The sequence below is a fragment of the Mixophyes fleayi genome, chromosome 4, assembly GCF_038048845.1.
Source record: "Mixophyes fleayi isolate aMixFle1 chromosome 4, aMixFle1.hap1, whole genome shotgun sequence".
NCBI lineage: Eukaryota > Metazoa > Chordata > Amphibia > Anura > Limnodynastidae > Mixophyes > Mixophyes fleayi.
In genome coordinates, this window is record NC_134405.1 from 304,694,136 (window position 1) to 304,713,585 (window position 19,450).

Consider the following 19,450-nt stretch of genomic DNA (forward strand, 5'->3'; position numbering starts at 1 on the left):
ACTTTGTGGAATTCCAGATGGATTCAGCAGAATACACCAATTACTTCTGTTTGGCAGACCACAGCACCCAATCAGAGGAATCAATTTAAAAGGGAACGATTCCACCCACTTCAGAATTCGTTTGTAGGGATGTCATCTTAAGAGCACACAATTCTACTAGATGGACGGGGGAGATTTTTCTCATAGATTCTCTTCTCAGAAAAGGATTATTCTATAGTTTTATTTTACATTAGCTTGTTTCTTGATAAACTCTGACCTAACCTACCATTGTTTTGTTATCAAAGCCTAACCATGTATTTCTTTAACTGTTTCACCTAGGGCACTACAATGTCATATATATATATATATATATAAAATAACATTTTAAAAGTAGTGCCTTTATTCATTTGCTGCCGATGCAGAACAATACTACTCCTTGTATTGTTATACAACTTAATGGGCTTCCCTGCCATTTAATTATGAGTCAAGATTTACTATACTGTGATTTTCACGTAAAACTCAACATGACATGTAGAGAGAAAAGCCCTGCTCCCCTCTCCACGTACTTCATACTCTGACGTTTGATTTTTTTTTTTTTCTTATAAGATGTTAGGCTCTTAATGATAACCCCTATGTCACCATCACTTAAAAATGGATTCCCATTTAGGAGATTTTTTTAAGTCCTCTCACTTTGAGGAAAGTTAGGACTTTAGCTCCTCAGAAGACAATCATTATTTCAGAAAGAAAAACCCTTGTGCAAAAAATGATTAGCCACATCGAATTTTACCCTGGGGGGCAAGACTTGACTCAGCAGCCTATTAGGAACATTTTAGAGGAAAAAAAATGCACTATGGGACCAGCCCGGGGCCTGGTCTCATAGTGTCCCAAGCTTTTAGGAAACACAAATAAATCTTCTGACTAAGGGGTGACATTGGTGCCTTTTGGGGGTCACATATTATACTCTTAAAGTTTGAACCTGGTGCAAATTTGTGTGTTTCTATGCGAGGGTCAGCTGCCAGAGAGTTCCCAAGTTGTAGTGTTACAGAAGATCGCCCTAATCATGGTGAGAAACCTCATAGGACTGATGTGAATGAGTTCTCTGTGCAGCGCGTCAGAATTAGTGTCGCTATATAAATAAATAGATTATGATAATGATGATGATGATGGATCTAGAGACCAGATTGGCCACTGGCTTGTCAAACATTCCATTCATTTTAGTTGGGCTACAGTATCCACACTCTTTGACACCACAGTCAATAGAAAATCTGACACAAAATAATGTGGAAACCAAGGCATTTATAACAGCTCTTTCCCAATAAATATTGTGGAAAATAGATTTACAGAGTTTTTTTTAATGTCCAAAGTTATGAAATAGTTATCAAACTTTAATAAACAGCTTATGGAACTAAAGAAAGGAGCAGTGTGTGTAGTCTGTCATACTTTCAACTTTTGCTTTAAAGGGGGTTTAAAAACAGCAAAGACCTATCTTTAAAACAGTTGAATCTAATACCTAGCAGATTCTCTTCTCTAGCTTTGACAGCAGCATGTGATTGGATAGCCAAAGCACTAAGATGAAATGCTTTAATTTTAAATGTCTCCTAAACCAGATACAAAGCTCAGGCCATTAATCCCTTGAACAACAATCATAATGTGCAAATATTTGTAATAATTTTAAATCATACCTACCGACATTGGGTAGAGGTCACTTATATTTATGGCTATCCCTTCAAAGCCTTTGTAAAAGAACATTTCAATATATCTTAATTTATAATTGAGATATGAAAAGAATTAAGAATAATATGGAGACAATGTTGGAGTAGAAGATGAGAGATCATATACGGATTATGGGAAGCAGGTGACCAATTTTGGTAGCTGGTCAAAAGAAATGGAAAATCATAACATTTTATAGAATATCATGAAATAGTACAAATATCTATTTAAGATTCCTTTGAAAGCCCATCTTCGTCATCGCTGATGTGCGTTCTCTCTTCAGACACTCCACTCTCATCGATGTTCTCCAGCTCATCTGCCCGCTGAATGGCCAAGTCTTCCAAATTCACGGTTTGGAGCGTGTTTTGCTCTGGATACACCCAAGGTTTGAAATGTGGGTCATGCTTTCGTTTCCATTCAGGATACTTTATCCCAGCTTTGTAGATTTTCTTCATAGCCTGTGCAGAGTCAAATATATTATGTGAAAATGATATATGGTACAATATTCAGAATTGTATATTCATTCCATGCAATTTCCTAATAAAAGTGTTAAAAGCATCTAGAATTAAAACTATTAGGACCCGGTGGTAGTCACTTTAGCGGCACTTATAATGATGACACAGTTTACAACAACCCAGAAATGACGAAGACTCACTACGACAATCTGAAGATACAAATTTACTATATCACAGACAGGCAGTATATCCGGCAGTTGAAATCACCTCCAGATGTAAAGAGCAACTTTCCCGAATATGTACAGTGACAAATCATGTAACTGCTAATGGTCAGACTGAACATCCTGTAATCCCAACCATTGGTTACATGCAGCAGGGTCACATATTTAAATATGTTAAGGAAGCTATGCTGAAGTATTACTGTAATACTGTAGTAGAGTTGAAGGACCCAATGCAACCTCTTGATTAGATAGCCATGGATATATCCTGCAGCTACGCTTCTCACGCCTGCTCGCAGTATGTTGTCCATAGACCACACACTGCCTGTCTGAAAGATACCAGCTCTTATTTAATACTCCATGAACAAGATAAAAGGTTACCATTGTACAAAGCATGTGAACTTTCACAATCACTGAAAAATATCCAGTTTTACAATGTGTTTTATACAGGACAAATGAGAATGATAATGTTATAATTGCTCTTGTGGGCATATTTTATTTTGGGCGAAAATGCTCACTGCACATATGTATATATACGTAAAACTTACCTTTGGAGCCACAAACTGGGAAACTTTATTTACTACCCACTTTGGTAACGAACCTTTAATTAAGAAAAAAGAAACAAAAAATGGTCAATCATAAACAGGGTAATCTGTATGTAGCAGAACTGTAGCAATGAAAATATATTCAATTCTACTCTGTTACATAGAAATTCAGTGAGAAACGTCCATTTTTTTGTATTATGTGTGATTAAGGCCTATAAATTTAGAATATGTCCATTGATTTAATGTTGCTCAGGTCTTGCTTGCCTGCCTGTATTGTTACTATAAAACTCATTACAATCTCATACTATGGTGCAATGGGTAAACAATATCTTCTTCACAAAGACAACAGCACCACCTAATGGTAAAATATCCTAACTGCTTACTAGCAATCTCTATTCTGAAAGTGCACCCCATGCAAGACACTTATCAAAAGGGAGAAAAATCCTTTTGCGGTTGAAAGTAGGAAGATTTTATCTTCACCTTATAATATTATTGGGTGAAATGAAGTGGGAAGGATGGGAGCCTCCATGGCGCGACAGGTGGTGAATTGCATCATTTTGGCCCCACCCCCTGTGGCAAAATGATGCTTTCACCAGACCTGCCATCTTCCATCCTCACATTTTACCTCCCCTCAGGGACCTCCCGAAGGGAAAGAATAAAAAGTTAGTAACTTGTTTAAAATGGGCACACCTAAAATACCAAACAAGTTCTTACATGATAATCAGAATTCTAACCAACCCATGATTGATTATTCAAAATACTGAACACATAAATGGGACATACATTTAAAAATGCTTAAAATCCGTAATTACATACACACATTTTCTAATTTTTTTTCAAAGCATTGGAGAGCAAGACATTCTGACAATGCACGGTAGCTAAGTGCTTAGCACTTCTGCCTCACAGCCCTGGGGTCATGAGTTAAATTCCCAACCATGGCCTTATCTGGGTGGAGTTTGTATGTTCTCCCTGTGTTTGCATGGGTTTCCTCCGGGTGCTCCAGTTTTCTCCCACACTCCAAAAACATACTAGTAAGTTAATTGGCTGCTATCAAAATTGATCCTAGTCTTTCTCTGTCTGTGTGTGTATGTTAGGGAATTTAGACTGTAAGCTCCAATGGGACAGGGACTTATGTGAATGAGTTCTCTGTACAGCACTGCGGAATCAGTGGCGCTGATGATGAATGCTTTTGCATTGCTGTGTGCCAGAAGAGAAGAGTACGAGTGTGGCCAGAGAAAATGTAGATGTGGCCATTGCCCTGACTGCAACCTTACCATAGCGATAGAGAGAAAAAAGTATTGCCGCCAAGCCTATTGATCATCCCAAGGCGATGGAGATTCACTGTTAGATTGACTACTGTGTAGTGGAGTGCTGATGAGAAAAGCAAAAACAGAGAGGTCTCTGAAAATTAAGGCGATGAGGCGGTCTGTAAACCGCTTAGCGAGTGTTGCCAACTTTACAGAGAAAGCTGCCAGTCTTGCAGAAAGAGCTGCCAATCTAATAGGGAGAGCTGGCAGATTACTATAGACTGCCACAATCACAGAGTGAACTTCCATTGCCAGAGGTGTAAGCAGCCAGAGGTCCCAGGGGAGAGCAGATCCAGTCCTGAGCTTAGCCCAGTTGTCCAGATGGAGTACAGATCCAGTTCGAGGGAGTCTGGAACCATTCCAGTGCTTTGTAAAGTGTCCTGATCTTTTCCAATTGGTCCAGGTGCCTTTTGCTATCTCCTCTATTGAGGTTAGACACTGGGAACCAATCCAAGCTTTTGATCCCTGTTTCAAGAGACTACCAGGTTACCAGAACTGGTCAGTGTCCACAGTATGTGTGAGGAACCCATTACTTACTGCACTGTACCATACAGGGGACTAATCATCTGTAATGCGCCCACCAGAGGTCTGGCCTTGAACTGCATAATACTGCCTGTACTACTCCTCCCTCGTCTTAAGCAAACATCTGTGCCTATTCTTGTTTAAGGTGCCATTACCAAGATCATTAACATTACCATTGTTGGGACTATAAATCCCCCCCCCCATCTTGTTGTTCTTTAAGACAGAATCTAATTCTGAATTGTTCTTATAATGTAGGGTGAAACTCTATCATTGTCTTCATATTAGTTGATGTTGTGATCCTTCCATGCTGCTGTCTCATCATCATCATCAGCTATTTATATAGCGACACCAATTCCACAGCGTTGTACAGAGAACGCACTCACACCAGTCCCTGCCCCATTGGAGCTTACAGTCTAAATTCCCTCACACACAAACACAGAGACAGACTAAGAGAGACTAAGGTCATCCTTTTCAAACTTTGAGAACAGGTTATACCTAGAGTTTAAGTCTTTATGGTTTTTCCATTTCATCTAGTGTCCTTAAAGAGGCTTGAGCCAGTTCAGTGTATGTGCTCCTATAAAAAAAACCCTTTTTAATATGTTCCCATAATGAACACTTTTGGTAAAACAATTACAAAAACATTAAAAGAAAAAACCCCACAAAAAACTAAATTAAAATTATAACCTCATATGTAGCATTACTGAGTTCTTGTCAGCTAATATATTTCAATGGAAATTGTACTATTATCTTATTACTTGTTATTTACATTTCATTAGTTATATCTGTACTTGAAAAAGATAAGGTGGCAGAGTCCTTTTTCCCTACTCCTTATTAAGTTACCAACCTTTCAGCTATCAGGCCATCTAATAAATGTGCCAAGTGGCTTTTCCCTTTTTATCTGGTGTGTATGTACCAAACATTTATACTCAGTCGGGTTGGGGATTCCCCAGAGTCACCTCCTGATAGACGTTGCCAAGATATGCAACTCCAAATAGCTTGCTCTTCTCAGCGGCAGTGTTCTCTAACTGTGAAATTAACCAACCCTCCCCGTATCAGGTATGCAGAGGTACCCACCACAGGGGCTGCATAAACTTCACTAGAACAGGGACTTATGAATTTGCTGATTTTATAGCACAGCGTTAGCGCTGTATAAATAAAATGATAATAAATTAAAAGTAATGCAACGCTTTGGATGATCTCGAACACTGCACGCCATTGCAGTGAATGCAGACATAAAAGTCCATGTAGCTGCTACCGAGCCTCATCCAGCTGTCAGCTATGCTCAAAACTTTTAGATTGAAAAAATTGCTAAATGATCTCTAGACTTTGCAATCTATTAAACTCTATTATAGGTATTCTGGCTGGAGCACTTCTAAATAAGTTACTGCATGCATTTATTTCAATTAGTGGCGCAGTGCACAAATCTATATCAATGCACTGATTTTTGTATTAGAAATGTATTGATTTTTGATGCAGTAGGCAAATGTTGGAGGAAATGTTTTTGTAACAAAGGAAGAAAGGAAATCCCATGCTAGTTAGGCCTTTTCATTTGTGAGTGATCAAGGCCTCTTTAGCCTGAATGCACATGAGGGGATTGCTATGTTTCCAATCTCTTTAAGATACAGGATGAAAGTTTAACAGCAAGTAATTTAGTAAATAACAGATTGATGTAAATTGCATTTAAATCCGAACATATTACATTCTTATGCTAATCACTGAATGTAATATCTCAAACCTTGTGGTGCCAAGTAGGAAAGGGGGCTGGTTTACCCCCTGTCTACATGTGTCAAACACAGTACATAAAGAGCACTGTTTGACCATGTAATGTATTCTACCATCTGTACTTCTGGGTGATCACTGGTACCTCCAACTAGTATGTAATGGTCCTTGTAAGGAACCCCTTGAGCAGATAAACATCACTGCTTGAAGATTCTGCCCGACGACTATTGCATGCTGTATCCTGTGACCAAAAGATAAGAGCTTACACTCTAATCCGTCCCCGGCTGTCCTGTGTTGAACCAAGCATCTCTGTGTCAACGCTCTACACACTACCCAGCAGTCCTGATCCATAGTAGAGGTCAGGAGGTACAAGCCAACCCACAGCATAGAGGAACTGTAGCAGCTATACCACCTACCCCAGAAGTAAGCGGTTATGGGTGCCATGAAGGAGCCTAGTGGCGACAACGAGATTCTCCTACAACTATAGTGCAGTTAGCATTCGAAGTTGGCGAGTGTCTGGTGGCAAGGCGACACCAGTAGGAGTGATCAGTAACAGTTGGTTACGGACTGTGAGAAAGAAACCCAGATAAGTTGTGCAGGAAGAACATCCAGTCATCCTTCTTCATCCCCCAACAGACCGGGTGGTGAAGCAAGTCCTTCCAGTCACAGTATTTTTGCAAAATTACGTTGGAGCGGTCAATCTATAATAAAAACATTATTGCAAAAACTGTTCCCTGATAAGCTGGAACATCACAAGATGCCAAACACTTTTTTTTTAACCAAGTTAAAAGATAAGTTCATATGGGATCACTTATACATACATATGAAACTGTATGAGAAATTTGATTCCTATAACCTTCTAGATAATTGCAACATTATGTACATATGGTCTGGGCCACTCAGATGGGTCATAATCTTAAAATCAGTTATCTCCTGCATCTCTCCATTTGATTTAGGCCAGGTACACACTGAGATAACAAGTCAGTCTGAAAATCCTTCAAACGATTGAACCTGCGACTGAAAGTCTGATCAGTCGGACGATTCATGCATACATACGGACACCGTTTTCAGATCTGTGCTCTTCATCTAGTCCTTCATCTGGTCCTCTAGTCTTAAGAGAATGACAGCACACAATATTCATTCATTCTTGTCACATTGTCACACTGATTAAAACCACCTTGTTATAGCTATCCACATGTCCTAACAAATGTTGTTAGCTTCTGTGACTCTGAAAGGAAACATTCTGTCTCAGAACGAACAAATGAAGTATTCCTTCTACAGCACTGTCTACATTTATTCACCAGGACATTCTTTGTTAGCATTGGCTGAAAAGAGGCCGACTCTGTAAACTCTATGGCGTTTGTGAGCATGAGTGCATACACACTACATGATTGGTCGGTGATTGATCAGAAAATATTAAACAGTACGACCAACCAAATGAAACAATGATCGGCACTTTGGACGACTTTAAATCGTGTCACTATACACACTCACGATATCTAAGCAAACGGTCGGCTGATTGGAGTTTTTTTGTGCAATCATTGGGCCAGTGTATATACCCTTACAATGTGCTGCTATGTCTTTTGACATTTACAGGAAGTGCATGATGTGTTGCAGCTCCCATAGTTTCTCAGTTGACCTGTGCAGTGTACATGGCTTGTTGTGAAGTATGGGGTTTAAGAACATACAGCAAACAGATAGAATACTAGTTAGAACTTACCAAGAAGCAGGGGGTGGGGATGGCAAATTTCAGCCTAGGGGGCAAGACTTGACTTGGCAACCTATTAGGAACATTTTAAAAAAAACAAAATGCAGGTAGCCCAGTCACCCAGCCTAAGGTAGCCCACTATGGGATCGGCCTGGGGGACATGTGCCCCCCTGATCCCCCAGCCCAGGCTGCCAAGCATATTAGCAGTCCTGTAGGTTGGTATCCCAAAGGGGTGTGGCCTACAGGACAAAGTTGTTTCCTTGAAAGAAGATCACTTTTATAGCAAATGTAGCACTGACATTTTTACAATAATGCTTTATAAAGAAAAAAAAACAAAAAAAAAACACATACCAAAAAAACCCTACCTCAAAACTTGGGAGGATGGATATTAAAATGCAGCAAAATAGGCAGTGGGAGATTGAGCTTGTATTAAAAATAGAAGTGGCCAGAAAACGTAGGCAGCAATTTTTACTGTAAATCCCAATAAATAAATATTTTCACAATATAATACTTTTAAACAGACCCTGGGCATACCAAAAATATTGCTGACCCTCAAAATTGAAGTTTTCCGGTCTAAACCATGAAGGTAGAATATATTTGTTAGGCAATTTACCTCCCTGCTATATTACAGAAAAATAAAGCTGTACCCACATATTAAAGACTGTGTTCTAATGCACACATTTGAGATACTGAGACATTACTCCAAGTGCATTGTATGAATCAACCCATCAACCCTGTCACTGCAACCAGTTGTCATGTTAGGAAGGAGGTGCTTCCTTAATACAGCAAACCCCGAGAGAAGGATAGACTTCTTCATTAAAATATAAACAATCCAGTTATTGCACATGTATTTTTCAGCTCCGTTATGCACATATTAAAATGAAAGAAAAGAAAAGCCAGCATTTTAAACATGTAGACTAAAAACTGGGGAGCTTTATAATTAACATGAGCAAAATGCTGTAAACTATTTTACTATAAATGGATCACTATAAACACTCAGCAGAATTATATTAACAATATAAATTACAGTGTAAAGAATGGGACAAAAAATGGTACTGTCAAAAAATAAATCACAGAATAAAAAGATGAGGAAAAGAAAACAAATATGACAAACACTGAAAAATGTGATATTACCTTTGGGGTCCACTTGGGTGAGGTAGTAGACAACACAGCTGTTGTCGCCATTTGCTTTAATAAAATACCCGGTCTGCAAGGAAACTGCTCTCACAAAGTCCTTGCGCGGAGGATGTTTCTGCAACCAGAAGATATTCCATTTACAAAACAGTCAAATCATCATCGACATTTCTTTATATAGCGCCAGCAAATTCCATAGAGCTTTAAATCAAATATAGCTCCCCATTATTAACTAACAGGTCCCCAATAATATCACTTTAAGTAAGCAAGTATCTTAGCATACCATAGGAGGATTCAGCACAAAAATTAAAATAAAAATGAATGGGGGAGACCAGCTAATTAGAAGTTTAAAAGCCTAAAACATATTCATTAATAATGTCTCTCATAGCGCATGTATTTCCCTGACTGCACCATTCCTCCATTTCACTGAAATTGATGGTGCCCAGTTGTGTTAGAAGCCCTGACAACTCCTTACTTCCTTCATATAAGCAGCGTCTATGGTCTGCTCTTACCCACCTAGTTTAGTTGATGTCTGCATGAAGTCTATGACTGAACAGAGAAACTGCAGACACAGAAACCGGTGGTAATGATTATAATGGTGCTAATAACACAGACAACGACTTTATAGACAAAATATACCCGAACGTGACTTTGCCAACATTAAAAAGATCCAGACTTACCTCTTTAATGACAACAGAACTATCCGACTGTCTTCTCAAAGATCCCGGTCAGAAGTAATAACAGTACTGAGTTTTTACGTCATTGAAAATGGCGACCGCATTATTGTCACTTTTAAAGTGGCAATGCCGTCTGTACGTAAGGTAAGTGTCACCGTTAGGGTTAGTGTTAGGGATCGGGTTAGGATTAGGCATTGGGTTAGGGATCGGGTTAGGGATCATTAGCCGGAATTGCAGCTTTAAAAACTTTTAATATGGCAGTCGCCATTTTCAATGACTTAAAAACGCAGTGCCGTCATTACTTCTGATTGTGATCTTTGAGAACACAGTCGGATAGTTCTCGTCATGAAAGAGGCAAGTCTGGATTTTTTTAATGTCTGAAGTCACGTTCGGGCATATTTTGTCTACGAAATTGTTGTCTGTGTTATCAGCACCAATAATTAATATCCCACCCACAGAAACAATCAGGGGCAGAACAAAGCATTGCCTTGCCACATATCAAAATTTGGGGGAGGGCCTTGCAATGCTTGTCCATCCTCTTGAGGCCAGTGTATGGTTTTTCCAACAAAAAGCTCCTCTAGTAGCTGCTACCCTTGCAGTGGCAGTATTTCACCACTGGGAACAATGCATCATAGGACAAGTGACTCTTTGTGCGAGACCAGTCTGCAGAGCCAGGTTAAAATTTAGCTTAACTACTGGATCAACCATATATAGCGTTGGCATCAGAGATGGGCTGGCCATGTGCAACTGACTGGGCTTTGGCTGTCACAGAACAATCTCCCAGCATGCCTAGGGATAAAATTTGACATTCAGAGTCACGCAGAGCGGGAAAGCGAACAGGGAATGCTGGGGTGAAAAAAAAGGCGCGCGAGCGAGCTGTTTGATGAGGAATGGATGCGGCAGCCAGACTCCACACCTGAGAGAAGCCATGCTGCTAGTAGAAGCTGGAGACCACTGGGATAAGTAGAAACAGATCGTTTCTTTCTCCTCCACTTCACATTGTTATTGCTCTGCCACTGCTCTTCTCCTTTTACATTGTCCACATTGCTTTCATTGGTTTCACGGCTTTGTCTCCGCTTCTAATTTGATCTGTTCCACTTCGGACTCCCTTCTGCTACCCTCCTCTCTGTACTTCTCCCCCTCACCTCCTCGCTTCCTCTGGCCGTTCTCTTATTCCCCTGTCTCTCATCATGCCGCCTCGCTCCTTTCCTATACCCATCCTCTCCCCCAGCCCCCGCCAAGGACCCATATCTCTCTATCCTATCTCTCACCCCCCCCTCGCTCCATCAACCCTGACAATCTCATCCATATCTCCTCTTCTTCATCCCTCCCTTTTTCTTCAGCCCTCTGGAACTCCAGGTCTGTCCGTAACAAACTGTCCTCCATTCACGACCTCTTCATCTCTAACTCTCTTAATCTTCTTGCCATAACTGAAACCTGGCTTACTTCTTCTGATACTGCCTCCCCTGCCGCTCTCTACTATGGGGGCCTCTTTCACCCACTCCACCAGACCAGACGAGCGTCCAGGTGGGGGAGTGGGCCTCCTCCTATCCCCTAACTGCACTTTTCGGGTCATACCCACTCTACCTTCCCTCTCCTTCTCCTCCTTTGAAGTCCACTCCATTCGGCTCTTCTCCCCCATCCACCTCCGTGTCTCCGTCATCTACCGTCCCCCTGGCCCTACCTCTCTTTTTCTCGACAACTTCGCCGCCTGGCTCCCCCACTATCTTTCCTCTGACCTGCCCTCCATTATACTGGGCGACTTTAACATCCCTGTTGACAACTGTTCTGACCCTGCCACCATCAAACTTCTCACTCTTTCCTCCTCCCTTGGCCTCACTCAGTGGACCTCCTCACCTACCCACTGTCTTGGTCACTCCCTCGACCTTGTCTTCTCTCACCTCTGTGATCTCTCGGACTTCTCCAACTCTCCCTTCCCACTCTCCGACCACCATCTCCTCTCCTCTCTGTCCTCCTCCCCTTCTCCCACCTCGCCTAAAGCCACCCTCACCAGGCGCAACCTTGACGCCATTGACCCCATCTCCTTCTCCGCCTCTCTTGAAACTCTCCTATCACCCCTTCCCTCTCTGGCCTGCCCTGATCAGGCATCCTCTCTCTACAACCAATCCCTCACTACTGCCCTGGACACCATCGCCCCGGCCTCTTCTATCCGCCGTCGTCGCCTTACTCCCCAACCTTGGCACTCCAAACTCACCCGCTCCCTCCAAAAGTGCTCTCGCACTGCTGAACGCCTCTGGAGGAAATCTCGTTCCCTGGCTGACTTCCTTCACTTCAAATTCATCCTCTCCTCTTTCTGCTCTGCCCCTCGCTAAACAATCCTTCTTCAAGTCGCTCATCTCTTCTCAGTCCTCCAACCCCCGCCGCCTCTTTGCCACATTCAACTCCCTCCTCCCCCCCCCCCACTGTCCCGCCTTCCCTCTCGGCGTCTGACTTCGCCTCCTTTTTCTCCTCCAAAATTGAAGCCATTAGACACAACATCTCCTCCTCCCACCCCTCTCCCCCCACTCCCACCACTTCACCTCCTGCCATCAACCAGGTGTGGTCCTCCTTCATCCCCACATCAGGTGAAGAAGTTTGCTCCCTTATGCTTTCCTCTCCACCCTCTACCTGTCCTCTTGATCCCATCCCCTCCCACGTCCTTCGCTCTCTCTCTCCTACTGCCTGCTCCTACCTCGCACACCTCTTCAACCTATCACTCTCCTCTGGCGTTGTCCCATCCTCATTAAAAAACGCTCTTATCTCCCCTATCCTTATGAAACCCAATCTCGACCCCATCTCTCTTGCTAACTACCGCTCTATCTCTCTTCTCCCATATGCCTTTAAATTACTTGAGCGGATTGTCTGCAGCCGCCTCACCAGACACCTCTATGACAACTCCCCTCCTCCTTGACCCTCTCCAATCCGGCTACCGCCCCCTCCACTCCACTGAAACAGCCCTGGCTAAAGTTACCGATGATCTCATATCAGCCAAATCCAAGGGTCACTACTCCATACTCATCCTCCTTGACCTCTCCGCGGCCTTCGACACCCTGGACCACCCCCTCCTACTGCAAACTCTTCTCTCACTCGGCCTCTCTGGCTCTGTCCATGTATGGTTCACCTCATACCTTGCTAATCGCTCCTTCTCCGTATCCATGTCTGGTTCTTCCTCCACCCCCTCCCCTTTCCCTGTTGGAGTCCCTCAGGGCTCTGTTCTTGGCCCTTTACTCTTTTCGCTCTATACTTTCTCCCTTGGGGCTCTCATTTCCTCTTTCGGTCTTCAGTATCACCTATATGCTGATGATATTCTACATCTCTTCTCCTGATCTTTCCTCCTCCCTCCTCTCTCGTGTAATTGACTGCCTCTCAGCCATCTCATCCTGGATGTCCTCTCGCTTTCTTAAAATTAACATCTCCAAAACCGAACTCATTGTCTTTCCCCCACCCAGGCTCCCTTCCCACCATGACCACTATCGTTGTTAACAACTACACTATCTCCTCTGTCACCCAACTCCGCTGCCTAGGTGTCACTCGACTCCTCTCTCTCTTTTGCCCCCCACATTCAATCCCTTGCGCAAGCCTGTCACTTCCAACTCCATAACATTGCCCGCATCCGTCCCTTCCTCTCTCAAGATGCCACCAAAACTAGGATCCATGCTCTCATCATCTCCCGTCTCGACTACCTCCTTACTGGCCTCCCCTGCTCCCGCCTTGCCCCCCTCCGCTCTATACTCAATGCGGCTGCAAAACTCATTTCCTCTCACGCCGCTCCTCCTCTGCCTCCCCTCTCTGTCTTTCCTTACACTGGCTCCCCTTCCCCTACAGAATCCTTTTCAAACTCCTCACCACCACTTACAAGGCTCTCTCTCAGTCTACTGCCCCTTACATCTCTAACCTCCTCTCCATTCACACTCCCGCCCGCTCCCTGCGCTCAACCAATGATCGCCGCCTCTCCTCCACTCTGATCACCTCTTCCCACGCTAGAATCCAAGACTTCTCCCGTGCTGCCCCCCTTCACTGGACCGACCTCCCTCGCTCCATTCGTCTCTCACCCAATCTGTGCTCCTTCAAGCGGGCTCTTAAAACTCACCTGTTCCTTAAGGCCTACCAACCATCCACTTACCTATCACCTCTTCTGGTTCTCCCCTGCCCCCTTTCTCTCTCCCCATTGCTTCACTGGCTCCCTTATGTACCTGATTCTGTTTACCCTCCCTTAGGATGTAAGCTCGTATGAGCAGGGCCCATCTTCCCTCCTGTCTCCATACCTGTTCTTCCACTCCGTCTCTACTGTATCTGCCTGCCTGGAGTTTCTGAAGTACTGGTACTTTGTGTTTATTGTTCTGTACTGTCTTACCCTGTATAGTCTACTGTTTGTACCATGTACGGCGCTGCGGAAACCTTGTGGCGCCTTACAAATAAACAATAATAATAATAATAATAATAATAGTTATATTACTTATTTACATGGACAGAGTCTTGTACTACTGTTAGACAGGGTACTGGTGGGGGGGCCTGAACAGGTATTTGTAAAAACCCTGTTACAGGACTATGCTTTAGTTATCCAGGGTATAGTACAGGAAGCGATAGATAGGAAGTTTGGGACTGAGAAATTAAGGAGAAAGTGTGTAAAACACTAAATGCAAAGTCTTTTCAGTAGAAAGTGTTATAGGTGCGAATTGTGATACAATTTAGTGAGCTGCGTTATCACAGAAAAATGGCGGATACAGCCAGCATTTACTACACGTGTTTCTGCATCCATTTTGGAGAGATCTTATGTAAAACAGAAGAAAAAAGAAGAAAGAAAAAGGATATCAAATAGTGCATTTGCCGATGATCTTTTGTGTGTGGTCCAGCCCAGTGGCTAAGGGGAACTGTGATATTGATTCATTCCTTCATATTGTATTTGTGCACATCAAAGTCAGGAGCAAGTAACAAGGATCAATATCTATTCCACTTTAACATCAAGGATTTGCACAGTTGTATTGCATGATTTATAGTGCTCTGCTCAAAGTTAGGTTTAATGTGATAACAGTTTATCATCAAAAGACGTTATTTATGTGACTAGATTATTGTGCAAGTTTATAGATAAATGAAACTGGGTATAGAAGGTGGGAAGCATACAAATTATGTTTAAGTATTCGTATATTTATTTTGTTGCTCTGTTAATGTCCATCCAAAGTTAAAGTGTTTTCATTGGTGCAGTATATTTTTTATAACAAAACAAAGCCAAAAAACGTGCTGGTGTGGCTTTTAAAGACCAGTTTGGACTATTGAGATTTCATTTGTGTGCCAAACGTTTTAAGTAGGTGGGCAGAGGGTTCCTTAGCCCCACTCTGGTGTTGCAGATTCATTCAACATTACCCAACGAAGATACTACTGAATCCTGGCTAAGGTGGAATCACTGCGCAGATGATATTAAGGTGAAGATTGGCATTTAGTAAAATGTAAAAGTACACATACATCTTCCCACAAACACACTGGGGAAAGTGGTGTTACACATATATTGAATACAGGCATTTGGAAAGTTTATTTTGCAAGGTAAGGCCTTGTACATATAGGAGTAAAGCCTATTAAAAAGCACTTTGATGTAAATTGTTCTCTCTCTCTCAGTCTCAATTGACTTTTCTCAATGTCCCAGTGTAGCCGTGGCTGTTGGATTGGAGTAACTGAGAGGCTTATGTTTTGTACTATACAGATACCTAAGCTTTCTCCATGAGCACTGGAGTCTACAATTTAATTTTGGTAACTGGACACAACAAAATTACAGTCTGACTCTAATAAGCCCAGGTAAGGATATTTGCACACAGCTAATTTTATTTCTGCCTCCGCTGTTTTTTTTTTACAAGAAGAAAGAAGGGAGTGAAATTTGTAGAGAGATCATTGATGTAGGAGCAGGGACAGAGGGAAGTATGTTTGGATGATTATCTGAACAGGATACAGAAGTAAGTATGGCTGTGTGTACATAGCCTTAAACAGAACAGTGTGATACCTCCTAGCTCCCATAATTATTTTAGTAAATGAACAGAATGACGAGCATTTCTCTCCCTTTTAGCAACCCAACAACATTTACAGGACTATTAGGACAATAATCTATTATTCCAAGGTTAATTAAAACGCACTGGTGCTTGAGGGTTACAATAAGTGCACCATCACCTGAGGAAAGCACCTGCTTAAAACGTTCATTCATGGGGAACAAATTATTGTTGCAGTTATTTAACCTGTATGGAACATGTAATTACTATGTTAGACGTCCCCATTTTCATCGGCTTCTTAACTGCGATTGTAAGAATTGTGGATTAAGAATGCAAAGTTTGATCAACAGGTTTCATTTTAATTATTATTGCATTTCAAACATGTATATAAAATAAATTGTATTATATTTTTGCATTAAACAAAGTCTGTTTATTAAGGCCTAACTACTACATTATTTAGCGCTGTTTTACATGTGTTTATGGCATAAGTATATAACTGGGTCTTTTAGAATTCCTCCTTCTGGGTGGGTACAGACTCTAGTAACTTCTATCAAAGTTCTCTTGGTGGGTTTCGATGGGGTCTATGCACTTTTACCTCCCCGTAGTTCACTGCCCTTACTCCATCTCTGCTTGAGTTACCGAGGAGGAGAGTTTCTCAATTTTTTTCTGACCCCTCTTGGATTCAGGAGGACAGTGTATGCTTACCTTCAGCTACATATCTTTGTCCCTTCTCCAATCACCGTGCAATGTACAGTACATCTCAGCATAGTCTGGGGCCCTTGTCCCTTTTTACTCTTAGGGGACTGCATCAGGGATCACAGTCCTCCTCACTCCCCTCAAATACTAGAGGTAGAGCAGCATTGCAATTTTCCTTTCCACATCCTGTTGCTTGCAAAACTTGTAACGTTTATGCCATTTTACATATGTGTGGCCTCACTCAACTCTTTGCACTCCACATTTTGATTCTGAGATTAGATGATTGGTGAGGCATCACCCTTGAACACCTTTTGTTGGTGTTGGGGGACACAGAGAACGTATGTTCAAGTGCTCCAAAGGCTGGTTTGCCTTGTGTCAGTGTGTAATATCTGAGTTATAACCCTGTTTTGGGCCCCACTTTGGGTGCCAAAAATGGAGTCCCTCATTGTGTGTCAATCTGTAGCCTTCCTTTCATATGTATTAGTTGTGTATGTGCCAACTGGGTCTTTGAGTTCTGACTTAATGCACCATCTCTAATGGTGCACCCACTATTACTCAGTTTACTATTGGGCTATCTCAGTATCTGTACATCACTAGGCTCTATGGGTGGAAAAGTGGACGTTAAGCATACAATTTTCAAAACCAAGTGGACATTTTAAGGGCATCAATACAGCTAACAGTGTTAATGGCATGATCATTAATGCCATCTCTTGATATAATCCACTCTTTATTTAGCACCTGCTGCACAAAGCTTGTGTTAGTTGCAGCAACATTTGACAGTTCATCAATGTTGTGACCAAAGAGCTGACTCTTTATGCCTTGGGGATCAATCGCTCTCACTCTTGTCTCATGTACTCTCCTCAGTAGGAAATCAGGAGGGAGTCATCTGCTACAATCAAGTTCCTTATTCTTCACTTTAATTAATGTTTCACCCGCGCTCTCAAAGGTTACACAGGTTATGAGTCCCTGTGCTTTGTTTATGGATTTAGATCCTGTTGACATTACTCTCAGTATTGGCCTCAGCAAATAAGTAAATGCATTTAAAAGTCTTTGCAGTTCTTCTAGACTCTAGCTCGTCTCCCCCTGGGAAATCCACCTAGCTTTACTCTAGGCTGCACCATAGCTATCAGCTTTCCACATATCACCTCTTACTTCTCAGTTAAGCTTTCTCCCTTTCTTTATCCCGCTATTCCTTTCTATGACCCCAATAGAGGTCTTTGTGGCTTTCTCTGCTGCTCTTGCAGCATGATCAGGCTCTTTATAGGCGAGTTCGTAGATGTGGAGGGAGAGTCTCTTCCGCACATGACTGCGGTCTGAATTATACTCTGAACAGTTTCCATCCATAACTAATGTTATTACTTGTAAGTCTTATTAATGCTTTCCCTTTTTGTATCTTCACTATTATAATAGCAGGTTAATGCTTGCTCTAAAGCCTTCACCCTGTTTGTGGCCCAGACAAACTGCTGTTAAGGTTCTCCTGTGTACTGTACATCGAAAACAGCAGAGTTCTTGTTCCCCAATTGTCGCCATCTGTCCTCTATTACAAAAGAAGCTGAACTTATAGATCAGGATTTTAAAATAGCCTCTTCACTTTCAATTAATATTGATTTTATATTGAACATTTAAATAACCATTTGAATTTTATTCATTACAGATCCATTAAAATTCTGGCAAGTTTAATAACAATCATCTGTTGGTAAAACTTTAGAAATAGATACAAAATATAGACTTACTGGGTGCTTTACGGAGTAATTGATTATCATGTAATCATTGCCAAGGGGCAGCCAAGACCTCAAGGTTACAAAATCTCTGTTCTTAAGTGGACTTGGGCACTTCCCTGTAAAAGAAGGAATAGAAGAAGATATAGTACAGAATTAAATAGCATATAACTCATTGTAAAGCAGTTGATACCAAACATACAAAAGGTCTATTGTGCTCCGTACAATCATTAGCAACATTCCACTGCAGCTTTTAATTCACTTTTTCCAGGAAGGCAAAAATATCTCTTTGGTACTGGGAATTCTGGCAGACCGCTGTTCTAGCTGACCTCTGGCAATCACGGACTTATACTTGTATGGATCATTTATTTATTTTTAACTTATGAGCTTGACAGATTCAGGATCTACCAGAACATTACTTCATGGGTGTCAATAAGGTTGTTTGTTTAACATCAAAATTAATACCAGTTGTTAGTGATGACTAAATGGTGTTTCTGATCCCTTTCACGCATGCATAAAAACCTGTCAATGTAACAGATGTGTCTACAAATAGTGTGATTTGGGCACCTACCTTCCCGATTTAAAAAAAGTAAAATAAAAAAAAATATATATATATATATATAATAAATAAGCCCATTGAGGTGGCAAAGCTGCCATTTCAGTGGTTTCATTTTTGTTAATTACAGTGACCTCCGCAGCCCAGGGGGTTGGGAACCATAGTACAACTTTTGGTAGCCTTTGGGATATAGGGGGCACCAATCCTGTGTTGACCAGCTGGGGTTGGTTTCCAATATAGCAGGGGGAGACCAAACATGTGGTCTCTCGGATATAGTGAACACAATCCCAGTCTGCCACTGGCACTGGTACAGGATTTGGGTAGTGGGACATGCTGCCCGTTTTTGAAAAATTCCAGTCCTGCAAAATCAGAAAAATGACATTGAAGGATCTATTGGACTACGATAATGAGACCAGCCACCATGGGATCAATGGTAGAGCAACAGTGGTCTAGCATTAGAATGATCACTGGTCACTGTGACATTGTAAACTGGGATGTGGCTCCCCAAATCTTCAGTGGATGTATATTTGCTGA

At 41.8% G+C, this 19,450-nt stretch overlaps 1 protein-coding gene across 1 annotated transcript in view; it reads right to left on the reverse strand.

Annotated features, from left to right (window-relative positions):
• Nucleotides 1-1,255: 1,255 nt before the first annotated feature.
• Nucleotides 1,256-19,450, reverse strand: part of LOC142150834 (START domain-containing protein 10-like) — a gene marked incomplete at its 5' end in the record, with an annotated part of 54,514 nt that continues 36,319 nt past the window's right edge. Inside the window, 4 exons of the mRNA XM_075206016.1 lie at nt 1,256-2,147; nt 2,911-2,963; nt 9,298-9,415; nt 18,376-18,479. Coding sequence (XP_075062117.1) covers nt 1,917-2,147; nt 2,911-2,963; nt 9,298-9,415; nt 18,376-18,479 — 506 coding nt within the window. The remainder of the gene's footprint in view (nt 2,148-2,910; nt 2,964-9,297; nt 9,416-18,375; nt 18,480-19,450) is intronic.